Source organism: Rhinolophus ferrumequinum, chromosome 15 (genome assembly GCF_004115265.2).
Source record: "Rhinolophus ferrumequinum isolate MPI-CBG mRhiFer1 chromosome 15, mRhiFer1_v1.p, whole genome shotgun sequence".
Taxonomy (NCBI): domain Eukaryota; kingdom Metazoa; phylum Chordata; class Mammalia; order Chiroptera; family Rhinolophidae; genus Rhinolophus; species Rhinolophus ferrumequinum.
In genome coordinates, this window is record NC_046298.1 from 21,496,515 (window position 1) to 21,520,872 (window position 24,358).

The 24,358-nt window shown below is 42.5% G+C and overlaps 1 protein-coding gene across 1 annotated transcript in view; it reads left to right on the forward strand.

Annotated features, from left to right (window-relative positions):
* HYDIN (HYDIN axonemal central pair apparatus protein) overlaps window positions 1–24,358 on the forward strand; it is a 299,173-nt gene that overhangs the window by 146,763 nt on the left and 128,052 nt on the right. Inside the window, exons 21-23 of the mRNA XM_033128646.1 lie at window positions 146–289; window positions 4,730–4,873; window positions 10,047–10,360. Coding sequence (XP_032984537.1) covers window positions 146–289; window positions 4,730–4,873; window positions 10,047–10,360 — 602 coding nt within the window. The remainder of the gene's footprint in view (window positions 1–145; window positions 290–4,729; window positions 4,874–10,046; window positions 10,361–24,358) is intronic.

The window sequence follows — 24,358 nt, forward strand, 5'->3', positions numbered from 1 at the left end:
GCGATCCCTGAAATGCGCTGTTCAGGAAAATCGGCTCTTCCCCGGTGTCCCCAGGCAGGTAGTTGACAATCAATTTGCCGCTAGTTGAGAATTATGTTTTCTGAGCTATGGGTGTTCCCACAATGCTGGTCTGTGTCATCTGCAGATAGTCACAGAAAAGCTGGTGTGCCACTCCACCATTGGAGCGCAGAAGGAGAAGAGCTTGGTCATGACTGTGAACGTCATCTGTGAGTTTATAGCACCACTTATCCAGCTCTCCGCCAAGCAGCTCACGTACCGACTAGAGAAGGTCAGTGGGACTGTCCGTCGAGGGCTGGGTGCTCCAGCAGGGCGTCAGCACGTTCACATTTTCCCTGGAGAAGCTAAAATGAATGGGAAGCCTTTGTACCCACACCCAGCCTAAGTTTCTTTCAGCTTCAGAGGCCAATGCACCTTCAACTAAAAACTCTGAACCGAAATCTTCATTCCTTTGAAAAGTAAATTGCTATGGAAATTCTGCTTCCATCCTCTCTGAGGTATAAGACCAAAGTGAAGGGGTATTCCAGTGCACTGAAAATGCACTGTAGTCGATCACTTTTCTCGGTAGAATAAACATCACAGTCTAGAACGGGTTGAAGTGGAATTATTGATAATTATAATAATCCGTGAGAATAGCTACCACTCACTGATTGGTGTGTGCTGGTCACTGAGCCTTGTTCATTAATACATTTCTCCAGTTGTTCTCACAACAGTCTCTGCTGCAGCTTCTGTTATTCTCATGATACATACGAGGAAACCGAGATACAAGTCAGGCCATCATGCAGCTCACCTGACACTGCTTGAGAGTAATCAACTTAAACTATTTGATTCACATTCTTAAATTATATGGCTATAAATGTCCATGACTTTATATGGCCACTAAGGGCAAGCAATAAATGGGGAGGCAGAGGACGGGGAGAGATGCCAATGACTACTTCTCAGGGCAGGGAGTCGGGCTCGTGAAAAGGTGAGGGAGATACCACGGTAGGACTTGACTTGCTCAGCAAGCTTCCATCGTAGTGTTATTTACCGTTCAAAACATGTGTATGGAATGTGTCTTCCAAGCTGGTGACTGTTGGTGCTGAAAATCTGGTGAATCCGCCAGGTGTAGTCAAAGCTAAAAGACTGATTGAGGTCACAGACTGTAAACAAATTATTAAAATTTAGTTGTTTCAGTTACAATTCTAAACAGTGCTACGAAGAAGAGGTAGAATAAGGTGCTGTGAGAGCATGTATCAAGTGACGTGGCCTTATTAGTACCTGTGATGACAGATGGCTTCCTTGAGCAAGTGCCTCACGTTGAGACTTGAAGGAAAAATGAAGTCAGTCTGGTGAAGAGAGTGGGGGAGAGAATGACAGGCAGAGGGAGCAGCACACACGAAGGGCCTGAGTTAGGAAAGAGCTTGGGGAGCATAAGGACCTGAAAGGCTGCCTGACACACAGGATATGCCAAAAATGACATGAGGTCCGTCTAGAGACGCGGGCAAGGGCCGAAGAGTGTGGCATGACTGGGAGGCGTGTTCTGGACTTCGGGTTGTGTTCTGGGTGGCCACTGGACAGCTTCAGGGAGGAGAGTGACGTGGTCAGATTTATTCCCTGAAACAGTCACACTGGCTGCTGAGTGGAATATGCCAAGCACTATGTCAGGTGCTAGGAATACGACAGTGAGGATAGTCCCTTCCTGATGAACCTCACAGCCAACTGGGGACACCAAGCATTAAGTAAGCCATTGTCCCACAGTGTGATCTGTGCTCTATATGAAAGGGCTGGGTGTGGCAATGCCTGAACGGTCATGGGGGACCAGCCAGGGTTCCTTTCATTACCTGGAGGCTTGCAGGAGAATGGTGAAGACCCCTGATTCTGGTAGAGGATTTCATCATACTTTGTTCACATTAAATAAGTATCTTTTGAGCACCCACCATGGGTACAGGGCTCATGGGTACAGGAGGTGAATAAAGGAGCTTATCGTCGAGTAGGGGAGGTGAGATATACAAGTTCAATTCAAATCAACAAATACTTTTTTGAGCACTTACAGAGAATGAGGCAGCAAAGACAGCAAAAACCCTGGCTTAACAGACTAGGAGAGAAAGTAGACACTGAAGACGTAGAATAAGGGTTTCGATTACAGGATGCTAACCTAATTATGACAAGCTCCATTGGACATATAAAAAGAAAACACTGCAAGAGTTTCTGCTACTGTTATTAAGCTTTCATTGCTGTTTTAAAGTCTTTGTTTTTTAAGTAATCAGGAAAGATATTTATTGGCAACAACTGCATTGAATTTAGTGGCATCATATTTTCTCTAAATATTCTCGGAGAAAACTCAGTGACTATTTATTGAATAGCTATTCTGTGTAAGACATTATAGTTATATTAAATACGCAGCTTAGTTTCTTATTAGACTTTTTTTTCTGAGCCCGTAAATACTCATAAAGGATGTGGATAGTGTTCCTTTTCTTCTCTTTATATCTTTAAGCCTTTTAAAAATAGTCTGTTCTTGTTTAAATGTCTATTGTTTGAATTTATCACAAGAATAAAACAGCAAACATTCTAATGTGGCAGTAACTTATTGAATTAAAAAAGGAGTTGCGTCACAACTCCCTGTTTGTTTTTTCCCTTCTCTCCTTCCCCCCAAATATCACAAGTTTGATATCTCACTATTGTTATTTTTCATTGTTCATTTCCTGCTCACATTTAATCTGTATGAGGTACAATGAAAAAATGCAACTTCATTACCCAGTGTGTGCAAGAGTTCTGTGTGGTCTCAGTGTTCAGATTTAATTATGTAACACCCAATTATCTATTCTGTTTCCTTGTTTGCAGTTCAAGGCAGTGTATCTGATTTCGTACATTAGACTATAATGATACGAACACTGCCTACAGGAAGAATTTTTCTGTAACCGGTGCCTCAGATTTGATCTAGTTTATAACTATTGTACCATTCATAAGCCACAGAGATGAAACCACATCTTTGTGGAATTGAAAAGGTCAATTGAAACCAGCAGCCAGTTTGCTTCATGAAGTCTAGCAGGAAATCCTGTCTCCTGATATTTGGGGAGACAAACAATCCAGAGGGAAAGGGGTCATTTTAAAATAGAATGTGTTGTCTGTGCATCGACTCCTTCTCATCACTAACCTCTAAATGGCCTCTTGCCAAAACCAACCAAGTGTGGCCTCTTCACTTCAAAGCTACCTGCAGTGACACAGCAGCCTGGGGGAAGGTCACTGGGTGGACAGTTCCCTGTATGGGCCCAAAGTGCTGCTCTATCCCTCCCCCAAACTGTAGTATGCAATCTGCAAATGCAAGGTAAATCCAACACCTGCATTACTGTGTTCGGGGGAGGGAAACAGTGGTCGGCATCTCATGGTAAGTGCCCGACCAAACCCCTGTACAAGGGCTAATGGAGTATAACTGAGGCAGGAGGCTCAAGCCAACTGTTCTGGACTGAACGGTTGTGTGTCCCCCCGACCCCAATTCATATATTGGAGCCCTAATCCCTAATGTGATGGTGTGGGAGGTAGAGCCTTTGGGAGGTGATTAGGTCATGAGGGTGACGCCGTCATGAATGGGATTAGTGCCCTTACAAGAAGAGATAAGAGAGAGAATCTCTCTCTCTCTCAGCCATGTGAGGGCACGGTGAGAAGATAGCCATCTACAAGCCAGGAAACAGGCCCTCACCAGACCCTGGATCTGCTGGCACCTTGATTTTGGACTGCTCAGCCTGAAGAACTGTGAGACATAAACGTCTGTTGTTTAAACCACCCACTCTATATTTGTTATAGCAGCCTGAATGAAGCCACAATGGGTGCTGGTCACCCAAGCTCCACCGAAGTCAGGGGATCCAGGAACCACAGTGAAAGGAAGATTATACTGGACAAAGAAGGAGAAATAGAGTCAGATGAAAATGTGGAATCAGGAGGATTTAACTAAAAGCAGAACAAGGAGAAAAAAAACAAAACAGAGACCTGGGAAAAACAGGCTAGAGTTGTTGGAAGAGCCAGGGAGGGATGGGAGGGAGATTCTCTTTGGAAGCCATGGATTGAGGCTTCTGATCACCTCCTGCTGATATTATACTAAAGGACTGCTTTTCTGGGGCATGCAAAAAATAATGTGGACCCCCACCTTCAGAATGAGAAAAATCCAGTTCCAGACTAGAAACTTCTGGCTCACGATCCATTTCTGATGCTTTCTCTAGTTGAAAAATTAAATTTGATATGTTCAACAGGGTGGAAAGATGCTTCTAAATCAACTATCCCAGTGTTATCAGGAAACATTTAGAAGAAACAGTTATAAGCATTTGTCAATATAATAAGTTAAGTATATTGGCAAATTGGATATTTTAAGCATGGAAAAAAATATTGTAAAAGGAAAAAATGTTTTATTCATATAATGATACATGAGTTCTTCCAAAAGATATCACTAATGTATTAGACTTTATTTTATGACACTGTGGAAACTGCTATAGTAATTGTTCTATCCAGAGGCATGGATTGTGTAGGTTTTTTTAACCAGGCAACAAGAGAGTAAGGAATCTAATCTGTGTTTTCTGACTCCTGTAGGTTCACTTCTCAATAGTCCACTATATATTCCACGTGATTTATCTAAATCTCTACAAGAGAAAAAAAGAGTGTATATTATGAGACTTTTGTTACTAAAGGCTTAGTATGTTTACCATAACTTGGTTTGTTTCCGCTTTTTCTTTTTTCTCAGAAACCTAACGCTATCTTGGAACCTGATTCCCAGCCCTTGGTCATGAAGAATATTTCCACGTTGCCCGTGACTGTGTTGCTCTCAACAAGCAGACCCTTTGTCGTCTGTGAGGCTGACAAATCTCCGCTGCCCTTAACTTCTGAGGTAACGTGAGGAAGGAATGTCCTCACAGCTGCTGGGGGTGCGGGGAAGGTGTGTAAGAAAGGAAGAGAATAATGTCAGGACACTGATTCAGTCCAGAAAAATACAAAGAATCCAGGAAACAAAGCATACAGAAAATTTTGAAGAAGTCATAAATGAATTCCAATACTGATTAGTAGGAAAACTATTATGAACAGCGTAAGAACTTCTGGCTCTTTATGATGACCCTTTCATTCCTGCCAATTAGAATGAAGCTGATCTTTAGAAAACAGTGACTTCACAATAATGATAGTAAAGACCTTTTAATTCCCCTCCCTCAAATCTGACCAAAAGTTCATACACAAGGAAATGAGGAAATAGCCAAAGCCCAATCCCTAAACCAGCCAGGCCATCTCCAGATACTGAGAAAGCTGAGCCGGTCTGAGGGAGGAGGCTTGAGCTCCCCAGGCCACCAGTCTGGGGCAGGATGCAATGTTCTCTACACATCCCTACAAGCAGTGGGAATGGCTGGGCCATGGGGCAAGTGGCACGGGAGAGCTGTAGGAAAGGAGGATTGAAGGAGAAACTAGACCCACATACCATCAGCTAGTGGAGAAGTGGTATAAGGGAAGAAAGCAGGGCAAGCAACAATTGTGAGATCTCAGAAGAGGGAGCCTGTGACTTAAGGAGAGTTGCTACGAGCCACATTCAGGGAAATGGATCTTTGCGGGAGGTGGGGACAGAGCCACTTGGTGAGAGGGTGTTGCAGGTAGTATCCAACTGGCAACTGTGAACTGTACTGCTGCCCTCTCCTGACCCTCCCCACCAAGTCTTTAGCAGGTTTCATTCAAACATGAGCTGGGAAAAAACCAGCTAAGATCTTTAAACAGAGAAATAAAAGGAGGAAATAATCATAAGGAAGAGGCAGATGAAAAGCTACTGCAAGGGGACCCAGGCAAGGAAGAAGACCGAAAGTCTAAACATGTAGTTCTCTGTGTCTCAGAGAAATTGCAGATGATGTGACCTGTCATTAAAAAGAGCTCAAGGAATGAATTACAAGTGTTCAAAGAGGAGATGAAGAGTGAACTCACAGAGCAGAGGACAACAAATGGGTGAGAGAATGAAAATTCAGACACGGGCAGCTTTCTCAGTGTGAGCAGTAGATTAGACCCGTTCTTGTCCCTCCTGAAATCTTAATAAGATAAACATAGACTTGTTCAAAAGGAAAGAAGCCCAGAGCAATACAATAGAAGGGGAAGAGGATGGTGTAACCTTCAAATCATGAGAAATTGAAACAAATTCTAGAAGATAGAATGGAGTGGGTTGGCAAAAAGGCACAAAAAACCTTCAGCCTAGAAAGTTCTCCATTGAGGCTGCAAAGATGTGGGAGTCATTCCGCCCAAGTAGCCTGTGAGCAGAGTGCTGAAAATAGAGAGATTCCATGTGCACCAGACAGCTGTCCCACTCGACCCCACACAGAAAACACAAGCAGCTGGCTTTGATCCCAAGACAAGAAAGATGAATCCTCCTCCCCAGAGAAACAGAAACTGATCAAAATATTTTGGAAAAATTTAATGTTTCTAGTGTCAGTGCCGGCACCCCGAAATAATCCTGGTTATCTGGGGTGTGTCCACTGCCTGATCATCCCCTCTCTGCCCAAGGAAACTGTGCTGTAGACCAGCCCCTACTGCAAGAATTGAGAAATGGTTGCCTCTGGATTGTTGGGACTCCAGGGTGGGTCAGGAACTACTGTTTCTTATAATAACTCTTATAGTACAGTTTGACCTTTTACATTATTTGCCTGGATAACTTTAATAAAAACATACATATAATTTAAAAAATAAAGAGTTTCTACAAATCAGCAAGAAAAATACCAGTAACCCAATAGAAAAATAGGCAAAGGAAATGAACAGAAAATTTCACAAAAAGAAAAATAAAATGGCTTTTATGTATATGAAAATAATGCAAAATTTTCTAAATTGAAAAACATTTTTCTATGAAACACATCTTTTTTTCCCTATCAGGTTGGAAAAGAGCAAAAAATGCATAGTGCTTTGTGTTAGGAAGGGCCTGTGGAAATAGGGATTCCCCTGTAGTGTTGGGAAAGTGTACATTGGAAGACAATGTGACAGTAGCTATCAAAATTTTAAATGCCCATAACCTTGACCTACTTATTGCACTTTTAGGAATGTATCATACAAATATAAATACAATATACAAGATGACATAGAAACAAGGATATTCACTGCAGCATTGATTTTAAGAGCAGAAGATTGCCAGCTAATATCCATCAAGAGGAGATTGGTTAAATAAATGATGGCAGAATTATGTGATGGAATAAAACGCAGCTATTAAAAAGAATGAGACCGATTCATATACACAGATGAGTAAAAAAAGAGAAGTACAGAACAATAGTAGAGAGTGTGCGATCATGTGTAAAACACAAAAGAATATATAAACAAATGTGATTTCATATCTGTACAGTATCTCCTCAGAACAGAGAAAACACTTGTAATCTTGGTTACCTCAGGAGAGAGGAACAGTTCGCTTGGGTAAGGGTAGGGAGATGGGCACAAAGGTGACTTTTCATTATCTTATTTGAAAATATAAATTAAATATTTTTAAAAATATGGCTACACCTTGTCTTGGGACAAAATGATAAAGAATATTGAGCAGTGAGACATATCTTAGTGAAGTTACTGATCTTACTGATAACCAAAGAATCCCATGGCATCTGAGCAGAAAAGAAGAGACCCCATCAGGGGAAGATTTTAGACTAACTTTGGATTTCTCCACAAAAATACTTGATGCCAGATGGCAGTGGGGCAATGCTACAGAATTTTGAGAGAAAGAAAGTGGGACCCAATTTTATAAGCAGTCAAATTGTCCTTTAAATATAAATGTAACAGGTAGACACTCTCAGAATGCAAGGAAGGACTCAATGAATACAGCACTCACTGCACCCTTGTAAAAAAAAAATGATTTGCCATTGAAATACAAATATTCAGGAGAAGAACCCAATAAGGCATTCAGAAATGAAAAAAAAAAAAAGGAAAAACAAACAACTGAGGAAAAGACTGGCAGGAGGAATGAGTGCGTTAACTCTACAACTGAGACTAAACAACTTTGGTGGTTAGAATATTTTATACCTCAGCTTTTTAAAATTAACACTACAACCAATAACAACCAGGAGTTGGGGGAAGTATAAGCATGCTGGTTTCATCCCCTTTTCCAGATGGGTGTCAATGAGATATTGTCTAAAGGTGAAAAGTGCTTAATACTTAACCATCTTTCTTCTTGATCATAAAGGAATAATAGTAATAACTGGCATTTATATACCATACATTATGTGCCAGGCACTGCTCTGAAGACACCACATGTATATTAACTCATTTCATCTTCTTAAAAAGAGGTAGGTACTATTTTTGCCCCTATTTTACAGATGGAGAAACCGAGAACTAGGAAGGCCAAGCCACTTTGCCCAAATTCATAGAGCTAGTAACTGGCAGATCAGGATTTGAACCCAAGCAGTCTGGCTCCAGAGTCCATGATTTTAGGATTAATATCTCTGGTATAAGAAAATTTTTTCAGATTTTTTGTTTTGTTTTGTTTTTTGTTTGAGAAAAAATTCAAACATATTTTTAAATAAATTCTTCTAATTCTATTTTTGTAAAATTTTATTTAGCCATCCATCATGTCTGGACTATTGTTTACCAAATGTGAACTCTGAGAAATAATATATGGTGAAATTTTGGATGACTTTCTAATTTCTTCTTTGTGCTTTTATATATAATGTAAAATTTTGTGGCTATGTATCATTTCTACAAAACAACAAAGTCATTCCTCTGGGAAACAAAAAGTGTTTAAGTCAATCTTCAGGGGTATTTAAACACTAAGGATTGTGATACCAACTGCTGCAGATGCCATGGTCTGCACGAGTGGGTCCTGAATTGTGCCCAGCCAGCTGTGCCAAGTGGCCAGGCAGGCTCTCAGATGGGATTAGCCAACAGAAGAGTCATTACGCTCTCTCTGACTCTTGAATCAGGGGAATGGCACTGTCAAATGCGACCATCTAATCATGTCACTGATGTGCACAGTTAAATACCTGAACCTTAAAACTCAGTGAGAGTAGGGTGCTTTGTAAACAGATTCCTTCCTGTATGCTCGTCTCTTGACTGCCTTGGGGCACTTTCTGCCAAACCAGGAGGTGGCTTTCATGCCGATTAAATACGGGAATTGAGCAACTCCTAAAAAAGCCAACTCATAGACAGGCTTTCTATAAAAGGGAAGGTGTTACTGTGGCCTTTGCAACAAGAGACCCAAGGGGATTTGAATCAAAGAGAGAAAAGAACAAACGAAATCTACCCAACAAACTGTACAGCTCTGGAGTGTCATTTTAAGTTGAATAGAAAACAGCAGAAAGTGGATAACACTGTGCTTAAGAGTTAGAATTGCAGACATTAGAAAAGAGATTAAATTACCTAATCCATCCCTTTCTGGGTCATCCTCTACAGAGCCCCTCCCCCAGTGCTTTAGAAAGCCTTTTCAAAAATTTCTGAAGCCTTTTTAAAAAATTTCTTAAGCAAAGATCTTTTCCCACTTGTCTAGGAAGAGCATTTTACAATTTAATTTATTTTTAGTTAAGAACATTTTATAATGGCTACTCATTGTAGATTTTCCATTTTACAACTCCTCCATCATTATAACCTCACGACTTTTTTATCAAAATCTCTTCCTTCAAATCCCTCCTCTCCAAATTCTTCTTGCTTTCATTTTCAACTAATAAAATATATGTGCACATATACCAGGGGTGCCAAAAAAATGTACACACATGACTTGTATTCATCTTTTTTTATCGATATATATTGAGTATTATAATTTTAATACAGTTTTTTCCTTTCTTAGAATGTCTACATTTTTTTGGCACCCTCTGTATATATGAATATCTATAGCTATTGGCAAATATGTATGGATAGCTATAGGTGTGGATATCAATATAGATATACTAGTTGTTTAATTATGTGTAAGTGTGGATAAATAAAGTGTGGATATATATGTATTTCATGCTAATTTCTGTGTATGTATCTGTTTGTGTGTGTACATAAATATAGTTAAATAACTTTATTTGTCCTGTTTCATGTATCAGATTGGAAATGCATAGTACAAAGGTTGATAATTCCCATTGTCTTGTTTGTAGCCAATGAAACTGGGGATTGGTGAAGAAAAAAACCTGCTGGTCAAATTTGACCCTTCCTACCGAAACGATTTGAACAACTGGGTGGCAGAAGAAACTCTGGCAATCAAGTATGTGGAGCACCCTCAAGTAGACATCCTGAACCTTCGTGGTGAGGTGCATTACCCCAACCTCAGCTTTGAGACCATGGAGCTGGATTTCGGCTGTATCCTGAACGATACTGAGGTGATCCGCTACATCACCATCACCAACTGCAGCCCATTGGTTGTGAAGTTCCGCTGGTTCTTCCTGGTAGACGACGAGGAAAATCAGATAAGGTACCTCTAGCATAACAATCCTTCAAAAGTCTTCTCTACTATTCATTTTTTTCTCCTCAGGCTTTGCATTGGTTCCTGTATTCTGTGCACTGGTCCTTTATGAATACTTTCAGTTTTGACAACTAATTATTGACATAAATAACAAAGAGCCTAAAATCATGGTCCCTCCTGGATTTCCAAGAAGGAATAGCAGATAAAATATCTTTGAAAGTCCCAGTCACCACCAAATTAACAAAACGATATGCATGAGCCTGCTTTAATTTTGGAGCATTAGAAATCGGTCACTAGAAATTAAAGTCTCTGTAGAGTTTTCACTTTTTAATTTTATTAAAATATAGCTAACATACAGTATTATATTAGTTCAGGTGTACAGCATAGTTATGCAACACCATGGTAAGTCTAGTAACCATCTGACACCGTCCAACATTATACAATAGCATCGACTATATTCCCAACCTGTGCATTACATCCCCATGACTATTTTATAACTACCAATTTGTACTTCTTAACCCCTTCACCTTTTTCACCCAGCCCTCCAAACCCCCTCCCATCCAGCAACCATCAATTTGTTCTCTGTTTCTTTAAGTCTATTTAGTTGTTTGTTTATTTTGTTTTGTAGATTCCCCATATAAGTGAGATCATGTGGTATTTGTCTTTCTCTGTTTGACTTATTTTACTTAGCATGATACCTTCCAGGTCCATCCATGTTGTCGCAAATGGTAAGATTTCATTCTCTTTATGGCCAAGTAATATTTCATTGTATATATGTATCACATCTTCTTTACCCCGTGGCTTATCGATGGGCACACTTAGGTTGCTTCCATTTGGGTATTGTAAATAACGTGGCAGTGAGCATAGGAGTGCATACGTCTTTTCAAATTAATGTGTTTTTTTTTCTTCAGATAAATACCCAGAAGTGGAATTGATGGGTCATTAGGTAGTTCTATTTTTAATTTTTTGAGGAACCTCCATACTGATTTCCATAGTGGCTACACCAATTTGCAATCCTACTGTAGAGTTTTCTTAATAAGCACTTCAAACCTAAAGCATGAATTAATGCATAGCACAATACACTATGTGTGTGCTGTATGGAGCTCCATGGTCTGCATATTTCAGTGGGTTTCATTCTGATCTGTGTATGTACACATAGGTGTACATGTACACATCTGTACATGTATACATATCTATATGTACATGTACACATACATATGTACAAGATAGTGGGAGGTGATGAGTGCCAAAAGAGAAAAGCTATCTTTACAATGTTTGTGTTTAAAGCAAAAACATAGACACAGACAGCAGTTTAGTGGTTAGCAGAAGGTAAGGGGGCAGGAGCGTAATAGAAGAAGGAAAAGGCGGTCAAATATATGGTGATGGAAGGAAAACTGACTCTGGGTGGTGAACGCAATGCAACGTATAGATGATGTATCATAGAATTGTACACTTCAAACCTATATAATTTTGCAAATCAATATCACCCCAATAAATTTAATTTTTTTTCAAAAAACACCAATATTTGTGTTCAGAGGTACCTCTCTGTTCAATTAAATTTAAGTTCAATTAGAAGCTCAACCCTAGCTTAATTTGGAAAACACTCTTTTAAAGAATAAAAACAGGCTGTTTTCGTCAGGCCTCGGGAACATTTCATCTGGGTCAAGCCTCTTTGGTGATCAGGACAAATGGGCTTCTGAATATGTCCTTATTGGATGTTTTGACAGCTCAGTTTTCAGCACTGACTGTTGATGGTCATTCTTAACCGAGGAAGCCTCGTGTTTCGTCGGCTTGTTGGCATTTCCTATGCACAATCCTCATCTCCATATGGCAGCCACACTTCCCTTGCCAGCACTTGTTACCACGGTAATGGTGGCTTGCTCTGGATGTTTTCCGTAGACATCGAAGGATGACCCAACATAGCACTGAAGCCAGGCCTGGGCCTGAGGGATGGAACCTGATCATTAGGTGTCAAGAACTATTCAGATTTGGAGTGAAATTCTGCAGAAGATGAACATTTAAAATCATTATGGAAAAACCAGCCAACCTGACCTAATGAGCTTCGAATACCAGATTCTGTGAAGTTATTCTGATGTAGCATAGCTAAATGAGTTCATTTATCTGGGAGCAAAGGACATGCTTTATTTGTGTTTTATTTTTGAGAGGCCATTTCCATAATTAAAATAATGACATTTTGCTAATGTGCTTGGCCAGTACTGGAGATGATATGCTTAATTTTTCATTGGTTTAAGCATTCATTTAACCTTTTTTTTTTTTGCTTTCTTCAGTATCTTCCTATGTCTTGATATTAAGCCTCTGCTTATAATTCATTTTATTCATTCGTTCATTCATTCATTCAGAGAGTCATCCAGAAAACATTTGATTAGTGATTCTTGTGCACCAGATAATGTGTGAGGCTTCCGGGATATAAAAGTAAATAAGACATGATTACTGGCCTGAGGCTCTTGGGGAACCATATGTGTAAACCATGGTGGACGTGTGATAATGCCACGCTCTGAGGAGGGACAGAGTGGGGACAACTGCTCAGAGGAGCCGGAGACGGCTGCACTGAGAAGCACAGTTAGTGTTCCAGATGGAGAGGCAGGGAAACATTCTAAACAACAAGTACAGTATGTTTATATTAGGTAGGATTCATGGATTCAATTCTATTGCAAATGACAGGAAACGTGACCCTAAGCGAAAAGAAAAAGAAAAGGACATTCATGGGTTCCCACAACTTGAAAGTACAGGTTCATTCTGGCTTCTGGCCTGGCTTAAAGCAAGGGCTCAAACAGTGCCCTAGGCGCCAGGATCTCTGCTCTCTGCTCTGCTCCCTTCCCTGTGTTAGCCATGTTTTCAGATCAGCTCTTCTCCCATGGTCCCCAAATGGCTGCCTTCACTCCTGGGGCCACGTCCTTGCAGATTCCCATCCTCTGGAAAGGAACATGAGCGTTGGTCCCAGAGCTTCCGTGAGATTCATGCTGATCAGACGAACTTCATCACATTTCCTGCCCCCTCGCCCAAACTGTCCAGGGAGGGGGAAGCGCTGATCGGCACTGGTCCCACACCAAGGGCTGCAACGGTAACCTCAGAACCCCATGGGCTGAAGGGGGTGGGAATGGGGCAGATCCAGGCAAATGACAGCCACCTACCAGTGTAGACAGAGGGTAGTATGTCAGTGTGGCTACAACGCAGACTTCATGGCAAGGGAGAAGTCAGGGAGACGAGTCTGGGAGGAGATTGGCAGTAATGTGTGAGAGGCCTTGTATCCCATGATAAGGAGTTTAGACTCCTTGTTGGAGACAGTGGTGAGATTTATAATCAAGAGAATGACAAGAGTCAGGTTTTCTCAGAACGATAACTCTTAGCAGCATTCAGCACAGTTGTCCACTCCCGCCTTCCTGAAACACATTCTTTTCTGGCTTTTCCTCTCATCCCCTCGACTGACTACTCCTTCTTCTTAGCTCTTAGCCAGCAACAACTGCACTGGACTGGTAGTACACAGCGTTCTCTCTGGGCCCTCTGCTCTTCCTGACAATTGCACTCACCCCAGAGCTTTCCTTAGCCCCCGTTGCTGAGGCTGCCAAATGCGCATCTCCACCCAGACCCCTCTACTGAGTTCCGAGCACATCACGTTGATGTCTCATGGATGTCTCCTAGGGGACTCACGTCCAATATGCCCCACACTAGACTCAGGCTCTCCCCCATTCCCTCCTTGCCTCTCCTCTAGGGCCCCCTGTCCCAGTAAATGACATCACTGTCCCGGAAGCCATCCAGATGCCTTCCTCTCCCTAACCCCACCCACTTCATCAAATCCGTCACCATGTTCTACCTATTCCACCTTCTGTAAACCTCGTGTTCTCATTTCCACAGTTGTTACCCTCGTTCAGTCACCATTGCCTCTTGCCTGGACCACGGGACAGCCCTGAATTGGGCTCTCTGCTTCCACTCAATAGGAACGTGATGAGCGTGGCGCAGCCCTTTTTTCCAGCCTTTGATGACACCCGTGCTTCTTAGGATAAAGTACAAAATACTAAGTTCTGCAAGGCTCAGCACGTGCCAATCCCCACATTTCTCTCCAGTTCCTTCTTGCCTCACTCTGCCCTCACCACAGTGACTTCTTTGTTTACCTTCCACTCTGGCCTCTTTCCTGTCCGGTGCTGTTGGTATCTGACTGCTCTCTTTCTGCTGGAAGCTGTTCCCCGCTCCTCATCTAGCTAGCCCCTGCTCCTTGATCACGTCGCAGCTTAAACGTCCTCCCCCAGGGAAGTCACCTCTGGGACCCTTGCCTAGACCAGAGCCCGTCATAGGCACTGGTAGCCCATCTCCTTGGTGACTCATCACATTTGTAATAAAGGCTCAATGTCCAACTTCGCAGCTGGCTCTTAGCACCCATGAGGCCAGGGAGCACGTCTGTCCTGTTGCCTCTGGATCCCAAAGCCAAGCACAGTTGTTAGCACAGAGTCGGTCCTCAGAGGGTGTTTTTCAATGAATCAGCTGCTCCCCCTGCTCCCACTACTATTTGTACTGACAGGAGAATCATTTCATAACTGGTTTAAGATTCTTTTCTGTCAGCTTCCTGGTACCTGCCAAGTGGAAAGGTTCAAGGCATAAATGTCACCTTGAATAGCAAAAAAAAAAAAAAAAAAAAAAAAAAAGCCACTTACCTTCTAGATGGGCTCTCTCTGTGCCGGCCTTCAGAAAAACATAAAGCACTCATTGGCTAAAGGTCACTTTTATCAGCTATATCAACATTAACCTTTTCTCCAATTAGAATTCTCCTAAGCCTTACAGTTAGTAAAAGAAACAGAAAGGTAAAAGAGGCTTTTCTTCTTCTTTTATTAGGCAGGGTATGAGGCTACCTAGACACTCAACATTTCCTTCCTGTCACAACACCCATACATCTGCTGTGTGTGTGTGCATGTGTGTGTGGGAGTGGGTGTGTATACGTGTGTGATTTTGTAGGCAATTCTGACTCAAACATTTAAAGCATCTCTCTTGTTTGAGTGTATTTTCTCCCGATTTGGCCCTCATATCACATATAAGAACGAAAAAAGAAGTAAAATGGCCAAGCAAGCATGCTAAATAAGCACTCCAGAAGAGGAAACACCAGTTATTGGTTTAGAAACATGCTCGTTCATGTGTATGACAGGGTGACTGTGGCGGATGAGAGTCTGCGCCACTCACACGTACGCAGGTAACGAGAAGCCGGGATGAAATATCGGGGCTGAGAGTGCAGCATAGCAGCACGTCGGAAGGTGCCCTTTCTTGGGTCTGTCTCTTTGGCCTGACTGCTCAGCTCGATGAGAACACGGTGTTTCATGGCATCTGTGTGAAAGAGGAACACGAGGAAGCCCACACTTGAACCAGCCTTTACTTCTAAGAGGCCAGGGAGAGCCAAGGCGACGCTGGCTCAGCGGGCGTCCCTGCCCGGGCTTAGAGCCACAAAGCTGAGGCGAGGCTAGGGCTTAGAGCCTGTGAGCCAACAGGTCTCCAAGGACAGCTTTGTCTTTTCATTTCCAAGTCAGATTGTAAGTAAATGGGATACGAGGACCCAAGGGGGAGCCCAGCCCTGCGGCAAAGGAACATGTGTTGTTCTCACATTGATTTTTCTGTGATGAGCGTCAGTCATTCAATATTGTGATTGGAAGACGGGGGTGGAAGGGAGGTGGAGGAAATCTCGTTTTCTGGATGCTTCCATCTGTCTTTTCATCATCTCTCAATTTCTATTGCCTTGAAAGCAGAACTTTTCTAAGACGTGAGCATGTTAGTGGTAGTTGAGGTCCTGGGTTGTGGTTGGACATTTCTGGTTAGAATCTGGGCTCTGCCTTTCTGGCCATGTGTCCTTCTGGCCTATCCCTGTGCCTGGGTTTACTCAACTGTAAAACGGAGGTAATGTAGGAATCTAGAAGAATTGGTGTAAGGATGAAATGAGACACGTCTGTAAAGTGCCTATGTCTCTGAGATACGAAAGAAAAGCTGACATTGGTGCCTTTCAGATTCCCTTCGGGCGCCTTCCTCTCCTTCATTCCTTCGTGCCGAGTGCTGCTAAGTGACATGCCCCCCAGGATCCTAAAGGGTGAGAGCTGTAGGGTCCGTAGACACCCGGATGATGGACCCAGACCCTTTTCCTTCTGACCAGTGGTAGAAAATCCTTTTTCTATATCAGGCCGCATTAGGCAAAGCTGAAGCCAGGCCTTGGCAAGTGATGGCCTGTGTGTGGCTCAGGAGGGCCAGGCCTGGAGTGACCCCTGTCCTCCCCACCACTCCTCCCTGCAGCCAGCTAAGCCCAGACCTATGATCAGAGGCAGGCCCTTGCTTTGCCCAAGGGTCCAATCAAGAAAACGTAAATATTTAGGGGGACACATGGTTCTTTATTTTTCTTTCAAAACAGAAATAGCTTTATTGAATTGCATGGGGCAGGCCCTGGGTATCCTTGTACACAGCTGTCCTAGGCTGTTCAGTGTGCAGGTTATGAGCCTGGCCTCAGAGGCAGGCCCGTGCTCGGCTGTCTGCCCCATGTGACCTTGGCAGGTGGCTAAGCAGCCCTGAGCTTCGGCTTTCTCATCTTAAATGAGGAGGATGATAATGGTACCTCCTACATACAGATGTTGTGAGGATTGAACTAGCCCCTACCTGTAGAGCTCTCAGAACTGTGCCTGTCACATAATACATGCTCAGTAAATGCCAGCTATTATGGCCGTTCCTTTATTGGGGAAATTGAGTCCATTGGCACATCTGTAATGTTAATTCTGGGCCATGCTTGAGAAGCAGCATCCCAGAGGTGGCTCTGAGACATTTTCTCCTGAAATCAGTCTGAAGCCATTTCAGGACACCAGGAGGCCTCACTGGGTCTGAGGGGCGCAGGTGCCTCTCTCTGGCCTAAGCTTTGGTCCCTTCCATAAATATCCCTCTCTCTTCCCCACAGACCCCACACCTCCCAGAACCCTTTAAGCCTCTGCACTTGTGTTTTTTCTTTTCTACCTCCCAGAGAAGTTTCGATCAGAGACAAAAGCAAACATGGAGCCCTGGGGCTAGAGGGAAAGCAACTCTGATGAGGGAGCAAAAGGCATCAAAAGAGGTGGCCATAGTTGGCCTTGGGCAAAACGCCAACCCAAGCTCTTATGCCCCTCCCACCCCCTCTCTTCCCTGACTATTCCCCGACTTGTGTATGAACCAGAATGCCAATTTCACAGCCCAAAGAATGAATCCAGTGTGAATACGGCCCAACCCCCTCCCCCATATTAATTTCCTATTGCTGATGTAATAAATCACCATAAACTGGGTGGCTGAAGACAATAGAAATTTATCCTCTTCCTGTTCTGGAGGCTTAAAAGTCTGAATCACCTTCACTGGGCCAAAACGAAGGTGTCAACAGGGCCACACCCACCTCTATTCCCTCCAGAGGCTCTAGGGAAAAAAGCCTTTCCTTGCCTTTCTCGACTTCTAGAGCTATATTCCGTACATTCTTTGGCTTATGGCCCCTTCTTCCATCCTCAAAGTCCGCAGCACAGCATCTCCGATCTCTCTTTCTCTTTACAGAGGTTGTCACATCCCCTTCTCTATTCTGTGGAGTAGTGTCACCCTCTGTTTCCCTCTTATAAGGACACTTGTGATTATATCATGGTGCTCACACAATCATCCAGGACAGTGTCCCCCATCTCAAGATCCTTAACCTGTTCACATCGGCAAAGAACCTTTTGCTATAGAAGGTAATATTCACAGGTACCAGGGAGTCAGACGTGGACATCTTGAGAATGTCCATCATTCAACCTATCAGACCCGCCTCCCCTCCATCCCCATCTACCAGCAAGTTCTCATTCTCTTCACTCTCAGCCAATTCAAATTGGCTTTTAAAAATGATCCACTATTAATGTCCATATAATGACATAAGGCATTTTTCAGTTGTAAGTGATAGCAAACCTGACTCAAACTAACTTTACAAAATAGAATTTGTGGTTTCACTGAGAATATCTAAGTATAGGCTTCAGGCACAGCTTGATCCAGGGCTCAGGCAGGGTCACCTGCACCTCACATCTCCCCCACCATCCCTTGGCTCTGCCCTCTGCTGTGCTGGCTCCATTCTCAGTCGGGTTCTGCACACTTGATTGCAAGACGACTCAGAAGCTCCAGCAGCTCCAGCTCTTCATATGCCAGGCTCAAGCACACAGAATGAGACAGAGGCTCTTTCTCTGAAGTCAGCCCTGGCAAATGTTTTGCTACGTCTCACTAGCTCTGGTTGATTCCTGAGTCCATCCCTGAACTATGGCCTAGGGAACCCAGTGCTACCCCTGAGCCAGGCTGGAAGTTAGAGATAGACTAGTTCCCAGAAGGAAATGGAAGGCACTGGAGCAGAGAAAGGGAAGATGGGTGCTGGGCAGCAAAGAGCAAAGGTGCCACCACAATGACTGATAAGGCCCATTGTGTTTCCCTTGTTAGTCCCAAGCCAAAGAGGTGGACATCTAACCATGAACTTAGGTGCCAGCTGCCTGGAGGAGCATTTGAGGGACAAAACCCCTTACCAGTGCCGAGAGACATGATAAGCTGGTAGACCCCTCAGACACTATTGAAAAAGCAGCTCATGATGAGACCTCTCTGCCCAGTTCCAGCACTGCCGCCCCATGGCTGGTGCGCCCAGAGCACCAGTTTCATAGGCACCTTCATGTTCCTGGTTCTGCAGCTTTTGATCTTTCATTGGAAAGGCAATGCTCCTATCATTGAAGATTTATGGTAAGACCACCCATACAGTGTGAATAAATTCACATCTTTACTAGAGGAAAAACCTCTTTTAGTAGCTTTCTGAAACAAAATATGTCTCAAGTAGGAAATATTTCCTGTAGACAGCTGTGTAAGGCCAAGTCTTCAATAAAGAGATAATTTAGGAGCATGAGAGGAAGATTCTGTCATTGTGACCAATAGCAATAACTGTAATTGTGTGCCTATCATGGGTCAGGCTCAATTCGTACCCGTTTATGTGTCTTAGCTCATGTCACACAACAACCCTGGAAAGTAAATATTAATATCTACCCTTGAAACTGAGGCCCCAGGTGCCTGACAATGGATCAGAACCCCAGGCCTGCACTGACTGTACAGCCTTGGCCTTAGCCACTGTCTTCTACTGACATATCAGAGCACACTTTTCTGTTATTATATTTTGTTACTAGATATCTGTATCTCATTTATATGAACCTTTTATGAATACTCTATCCAAATGTTGTACCAGATGCTGTGGAACTGCAAAGATAAATGAGACCCATCTTTGTCCATGCGAATGGATAAACCAGCAGTGGTGATGATGGTGGTGGTTTTAGTATTTGTCCAGTTCGTTCTTGTGTGTTCTCATCCGCGCTCACTGCCAAAGGCCCTGCATGTATGTGCAAAACATGTGCGTGCTGAGAAGAGAAGAGACAGCTTGTGAGGCCCTGCTACCTCTCTGCACTTCAAAAGCGAGGGCTCTTCCTTCTTGTACTCCACAGTGGGTATCCACCATGCTAACCAGAGAACCACTGTAGAACCTCACTTTAAAACCTTTTGTTTTGAATTTTTAAATGTTCAAAGAAAACCATGTTGACCTCTTTAAGAATCAAGTTGGCCTGAGCAAGAAGTAACTGCAGAGGCTGACAACAAATAAGTTGGAATATCTGTAGGGTTTGCTTAATGGGAAGGAGAAATTGACAAGTAAGATCCTGAAAACAAGCTAAATGTATAAGATTCTGGTCCATCAAGGACCATGCACCTCACATCTACCAGATGGGAGGTACGAGGTGTGATCAAACAATGTGGTGAATGTTTCAATAAAAATTTATTACAGTAAAAGACACATTGCCATTAATCCCCCTCAAAATACTCCTCACTTTGAACACACTTATCCCATCATTTTTGCCACTTTCTGAAGCAGTTCTGGATGTCCTCTTTCCTGAGTGTCTTTAGTTGCACTGTCGTGGCTGCCTCGATGCCCTGAATTAATTCAAATGACCCTTTCATAGTCATTTTGATTTTGGGAAAGAGCCAGAAGTCACACAGTGCCAGGTCCAGTGAATAAGGTGGATGAGGACACACTATAATGTTTTCATTTGACAGAAATTGCCATGTTAGAAGTGAAGTATGACACGGAGCTTTGTTATGAGGAGGGTGAAATAAAGACACTCACGGGAGAGGACTTGCAGAACTGCTTCAGAAAGTGGCAAGAACGATGGGATAAGTGTATTTGAAGCAAGGGGGGGTTAATGACAATGTGTCTTTTACTGTAATAAACTTATTTTTTTTAAATATTCACCATATTTTGTGATCACACCTTGTATTTTAGAGGAACAAAGAATAGGTCTTGCCGACGGGCTGAATGTGGGGAACCTGGATTTTGTGCCTGGATTTTCAGTTCAAGGAACTAGATAGATAATAGTGTTGATAAGTGAGGAGGGGAACACTCCAGGTGTGGTAGCAGGAAAAGAAATTGGGTCTGTGACTGGAAAAGATTTTAACGAAGCTCCATGGACATTTGACATCCCCCCTTACCTCCCCCCCCAAACAAAGTAAAAATCAATATAGGAAATTAATTGGGCTCTTTTAACAGAAGGTACAGTGAGTAGAAAGGTGCTGTATGGCTCCTTGTTAACAATAAAAATAGTTTCCAGTAAATAGGACTTCAGGAATGTGTTTAAATTTTTTTTTAACCCAGATTTATAAATTGCTGTCATAGAAACTTAGCTCCTCAAAACACTTTACAGTCCTGTGGCCCTGAGCCCCATGTATTAAAAGTCACTAAAGAAGACCTAGATAAACGGTGAGACACACTGTGTTCTTAGAAATCAAATTCAATTTTATAAAGATGTCATTTCTCCCCCAAATGACCTATAGCTTCAATGCAATTTCAATCAAAATCCCAACAGGTTGATCCTTAAGTTTATATGGAAGAGCAAAGGGATAAGACTGGCCAACCCCTCCAAACTGGGAGGTCTTTCTCTACCAGATATCACCTTATTATAAAAATATAATAATGTTAGAAGTGTAGTATTGGTGCACAGATAGGCAAATAGTCTAAATCAACAAAACAGAGTCCAGAAACAGACCTATATGTATATGGAAACATAACAGAGTTGAAATTGTAAAACAAAGGAGAAGGGATGGCCTATTCAGTAAATGATCCAGGGATAGTTAGTAATCTATAGAGGGGAACAAAGCAAAAGTGGATTCCCAAACTCAAGCTCCACCAAAACTTAATTCCATATGGGTTAGAGATATAAATGTGAGAGTCAGTTTTTTTAATTTGAAGAAAATATAGGACAATGCTTGATGACTTGTGAAGAAGAATTTCTTAAACCAGATACAAAAAGCACAAAATCTTAAGGAAACTATTCATAATTTCTACATTAAATTTGAGAACTTTTATTCATCAACAGACACCATAAAAAATTAAAAGACAAGTCACAAACTGAAAGAAGGTTTTGGCATACATATTACCTTCAAATTATGTCATAATATATAAAGTATGCCTTTGAAGAAAACACTTTTAATTCAATTTAAAAATGGGAGAAAATGGTAGTCATTTCATAGAAGAGGAAATATGAATGTCCAATAAAGATATAGAAAGATACTTAACCTCATTAATAATCTTGAAAATGGAAATTAAAACAAGACCCGGACACCACTGCATACCCACAAGATGGAGTAAAATTAAATACGACTATACCAAGTGTAGCTGAGGATGTGGGAGAATAGAAGCTCAAACATTGTCAATGAGAGTGTCAACTGATACAGTCACTGTGGAAAGCAGTTTGTCCTTTGTTGGTAAAGTTGATCATGACCATTCCCAAGGCCAGGCCCAACCTTCTAGCCTGTCTGGTTTTGTGTCATCTTTCCTTGGTTCACCTTCTCTCCTCAGTACCCAGTTGGTCAGTACATCCCACCAGTTTTTCCTCAGAAGTGTTTCCCAGACCGATCCTTCCTTTAGCTCTCCCAGCTGTCTCCTTACCCAGCATGCCTCCCTCCACTCTGCTGGGTGGCTTTCTTCTTCCCCCAGGTTTCTCCTCGCCCACACCAGAGATTACGTTTCTTCAGGCTACACTTCCATCATCTCATTTCCTTCCCTCTGACATCTCTTGCTTTTCAAGGCCAAACTTTCTGTCTGTGCTCCTCTGTCAGTAATCTGTCACTCTTTATGTCTCCAAGTTCTCTATACCTTTGCCCTCTGTGGAAGTGCTCCACTTGTTAGAAAGCCCTTCTCTTAGTCGTCTTGGAGCATGAAGCACCAACCCTGAATGAGGCAACGTAAGAAAGCAGTACACTGGTCTCCCCCATTCACTCCCCAACCCTGCTGGCCCCCTCACTGCACTGAAACTTCTGGAAGCCCGGAAATGATTTAATTACTCTGCATGTTCCTTGACGTCCACTCTCTTTTTATTGTGAAATTACATCATATATGCAAAAGTGTATTTAACATATAGAGTTTAAGAATAATAATGAAATGAACATCCATGTGGCATCACCCCCATTATAAATGTGACATTATTAGTAAACTCAAAGCACCTTGTGAAAGAGAACAGTGTGAGGTCGACCCCAGCAGACCTGCTTATACTCCATGCTGATGCCCCGAGAAGCTTCCCAGGTCCTCCATCACCCAGGCCTTCCCTTGTCTATTTCCTGCTGTGATGAGTCAGCTAAGTTATCTGGTCAGGGGATCAGATTAGCCTCTGGGCCTAATAGGAGGACTGTAAGCCATTTTCAAATCCAAGCTTCCAGAAACAAGTTCCTGCCTTTGTAGTTGGCCTGCAAGTGACTCAGGCCAAGCAGAGGGAGACCTTTCACTCTCTTCGTATTTCACTTGAAAGTAATCACCTTATTAGGGATCATATAGTCGGCTTCTATTTGCAGTTCAGTGTAGTCCAATCTCCTGAGATACCATACCCCTTACTCCATAGAGAAATGAATTGGGCTGTTTTTCATTTCAATTTTGAGTGTTACAAAACTTTTTGTATGGCTTTTATATTATTATAGAAGAACTCTAGTTTCCTTATTGTAGATTCATTCTTTTTAAGGCGTCTTCCTAATGTCTCCAATATTGGTGGAGGGCATCAGCCTTTTAGGTATTCAACGTGAGCTAAGCTGGCTTTTAAAGAAATCAGTGCAAAGTATCAATTTATATATCTGAACCTGAGTTAGGGGTATGTCTGCTTGGTTCATTTACCGATCTGATTTTTTAAAAGAGTCCATTTGATCTATGTATGTGTTCATATTCATTAAAATCCCCCAAAGCTAGCTATAGCTACTGAAGACCAGACTTGAAAAGAAATTGACTTTAAAAACCATCCTGTTTTGAAAATCTTTCTAAAGAGCTTCGAAGCTGATTACGAGGTAGATTTCACAGCGTAGCAGTTTGGGAGCCTTTCGAAAAGCATGCAGCAGTGGGGACACCTTCTGGAGCTTTCATAGAAGTGGCCATTCCTCGCAGAAATGCCCCTGAGGAGCTCCAAGGTAGATTCAGGGCACACTGCTCCACTACTCACCTCACAGAAAAATCTTTGTGGGAAGTCACTCAAGGACAGGGTCAAGTGTATCTTGTTTTTCCTTATCTAGATATAGTCAGAATAGGTCCCTCTTCTTCCAGAGAAAGTTCTAGAAAGTGCAGTCTATCTCCTTTATGTCATGGATTCATATTACTTTTACAACGAAGAACCCTATTGTGTGAGCACTGCCATGAGCATGGCATGGCCTGAAGTAACCAGGGAGGAGCACTCACCTGTTGATCAGGTAGACTGTCCAGTAAAGTTGTTAAGAGTGTGAGCTTTGGAGCCAGGCTCACTTTAGCTCAGCAGCTTGCTCTCAGCCAGTTTTGTCATCTGAAGACTGAGGACCATCATAGTACCTTACCTCATCGAGCTGTTGTGAAGATTGAATTCGGCAGTTCTTATCAAGTACTTAGTATAATACCTGGTAGAGAGTAAGTGATAAGTGCTGGCTGCAGTTACTTAATTAGGGCCTGTCTTAACCTGTTTGGTGACTTGGGTGGCTATA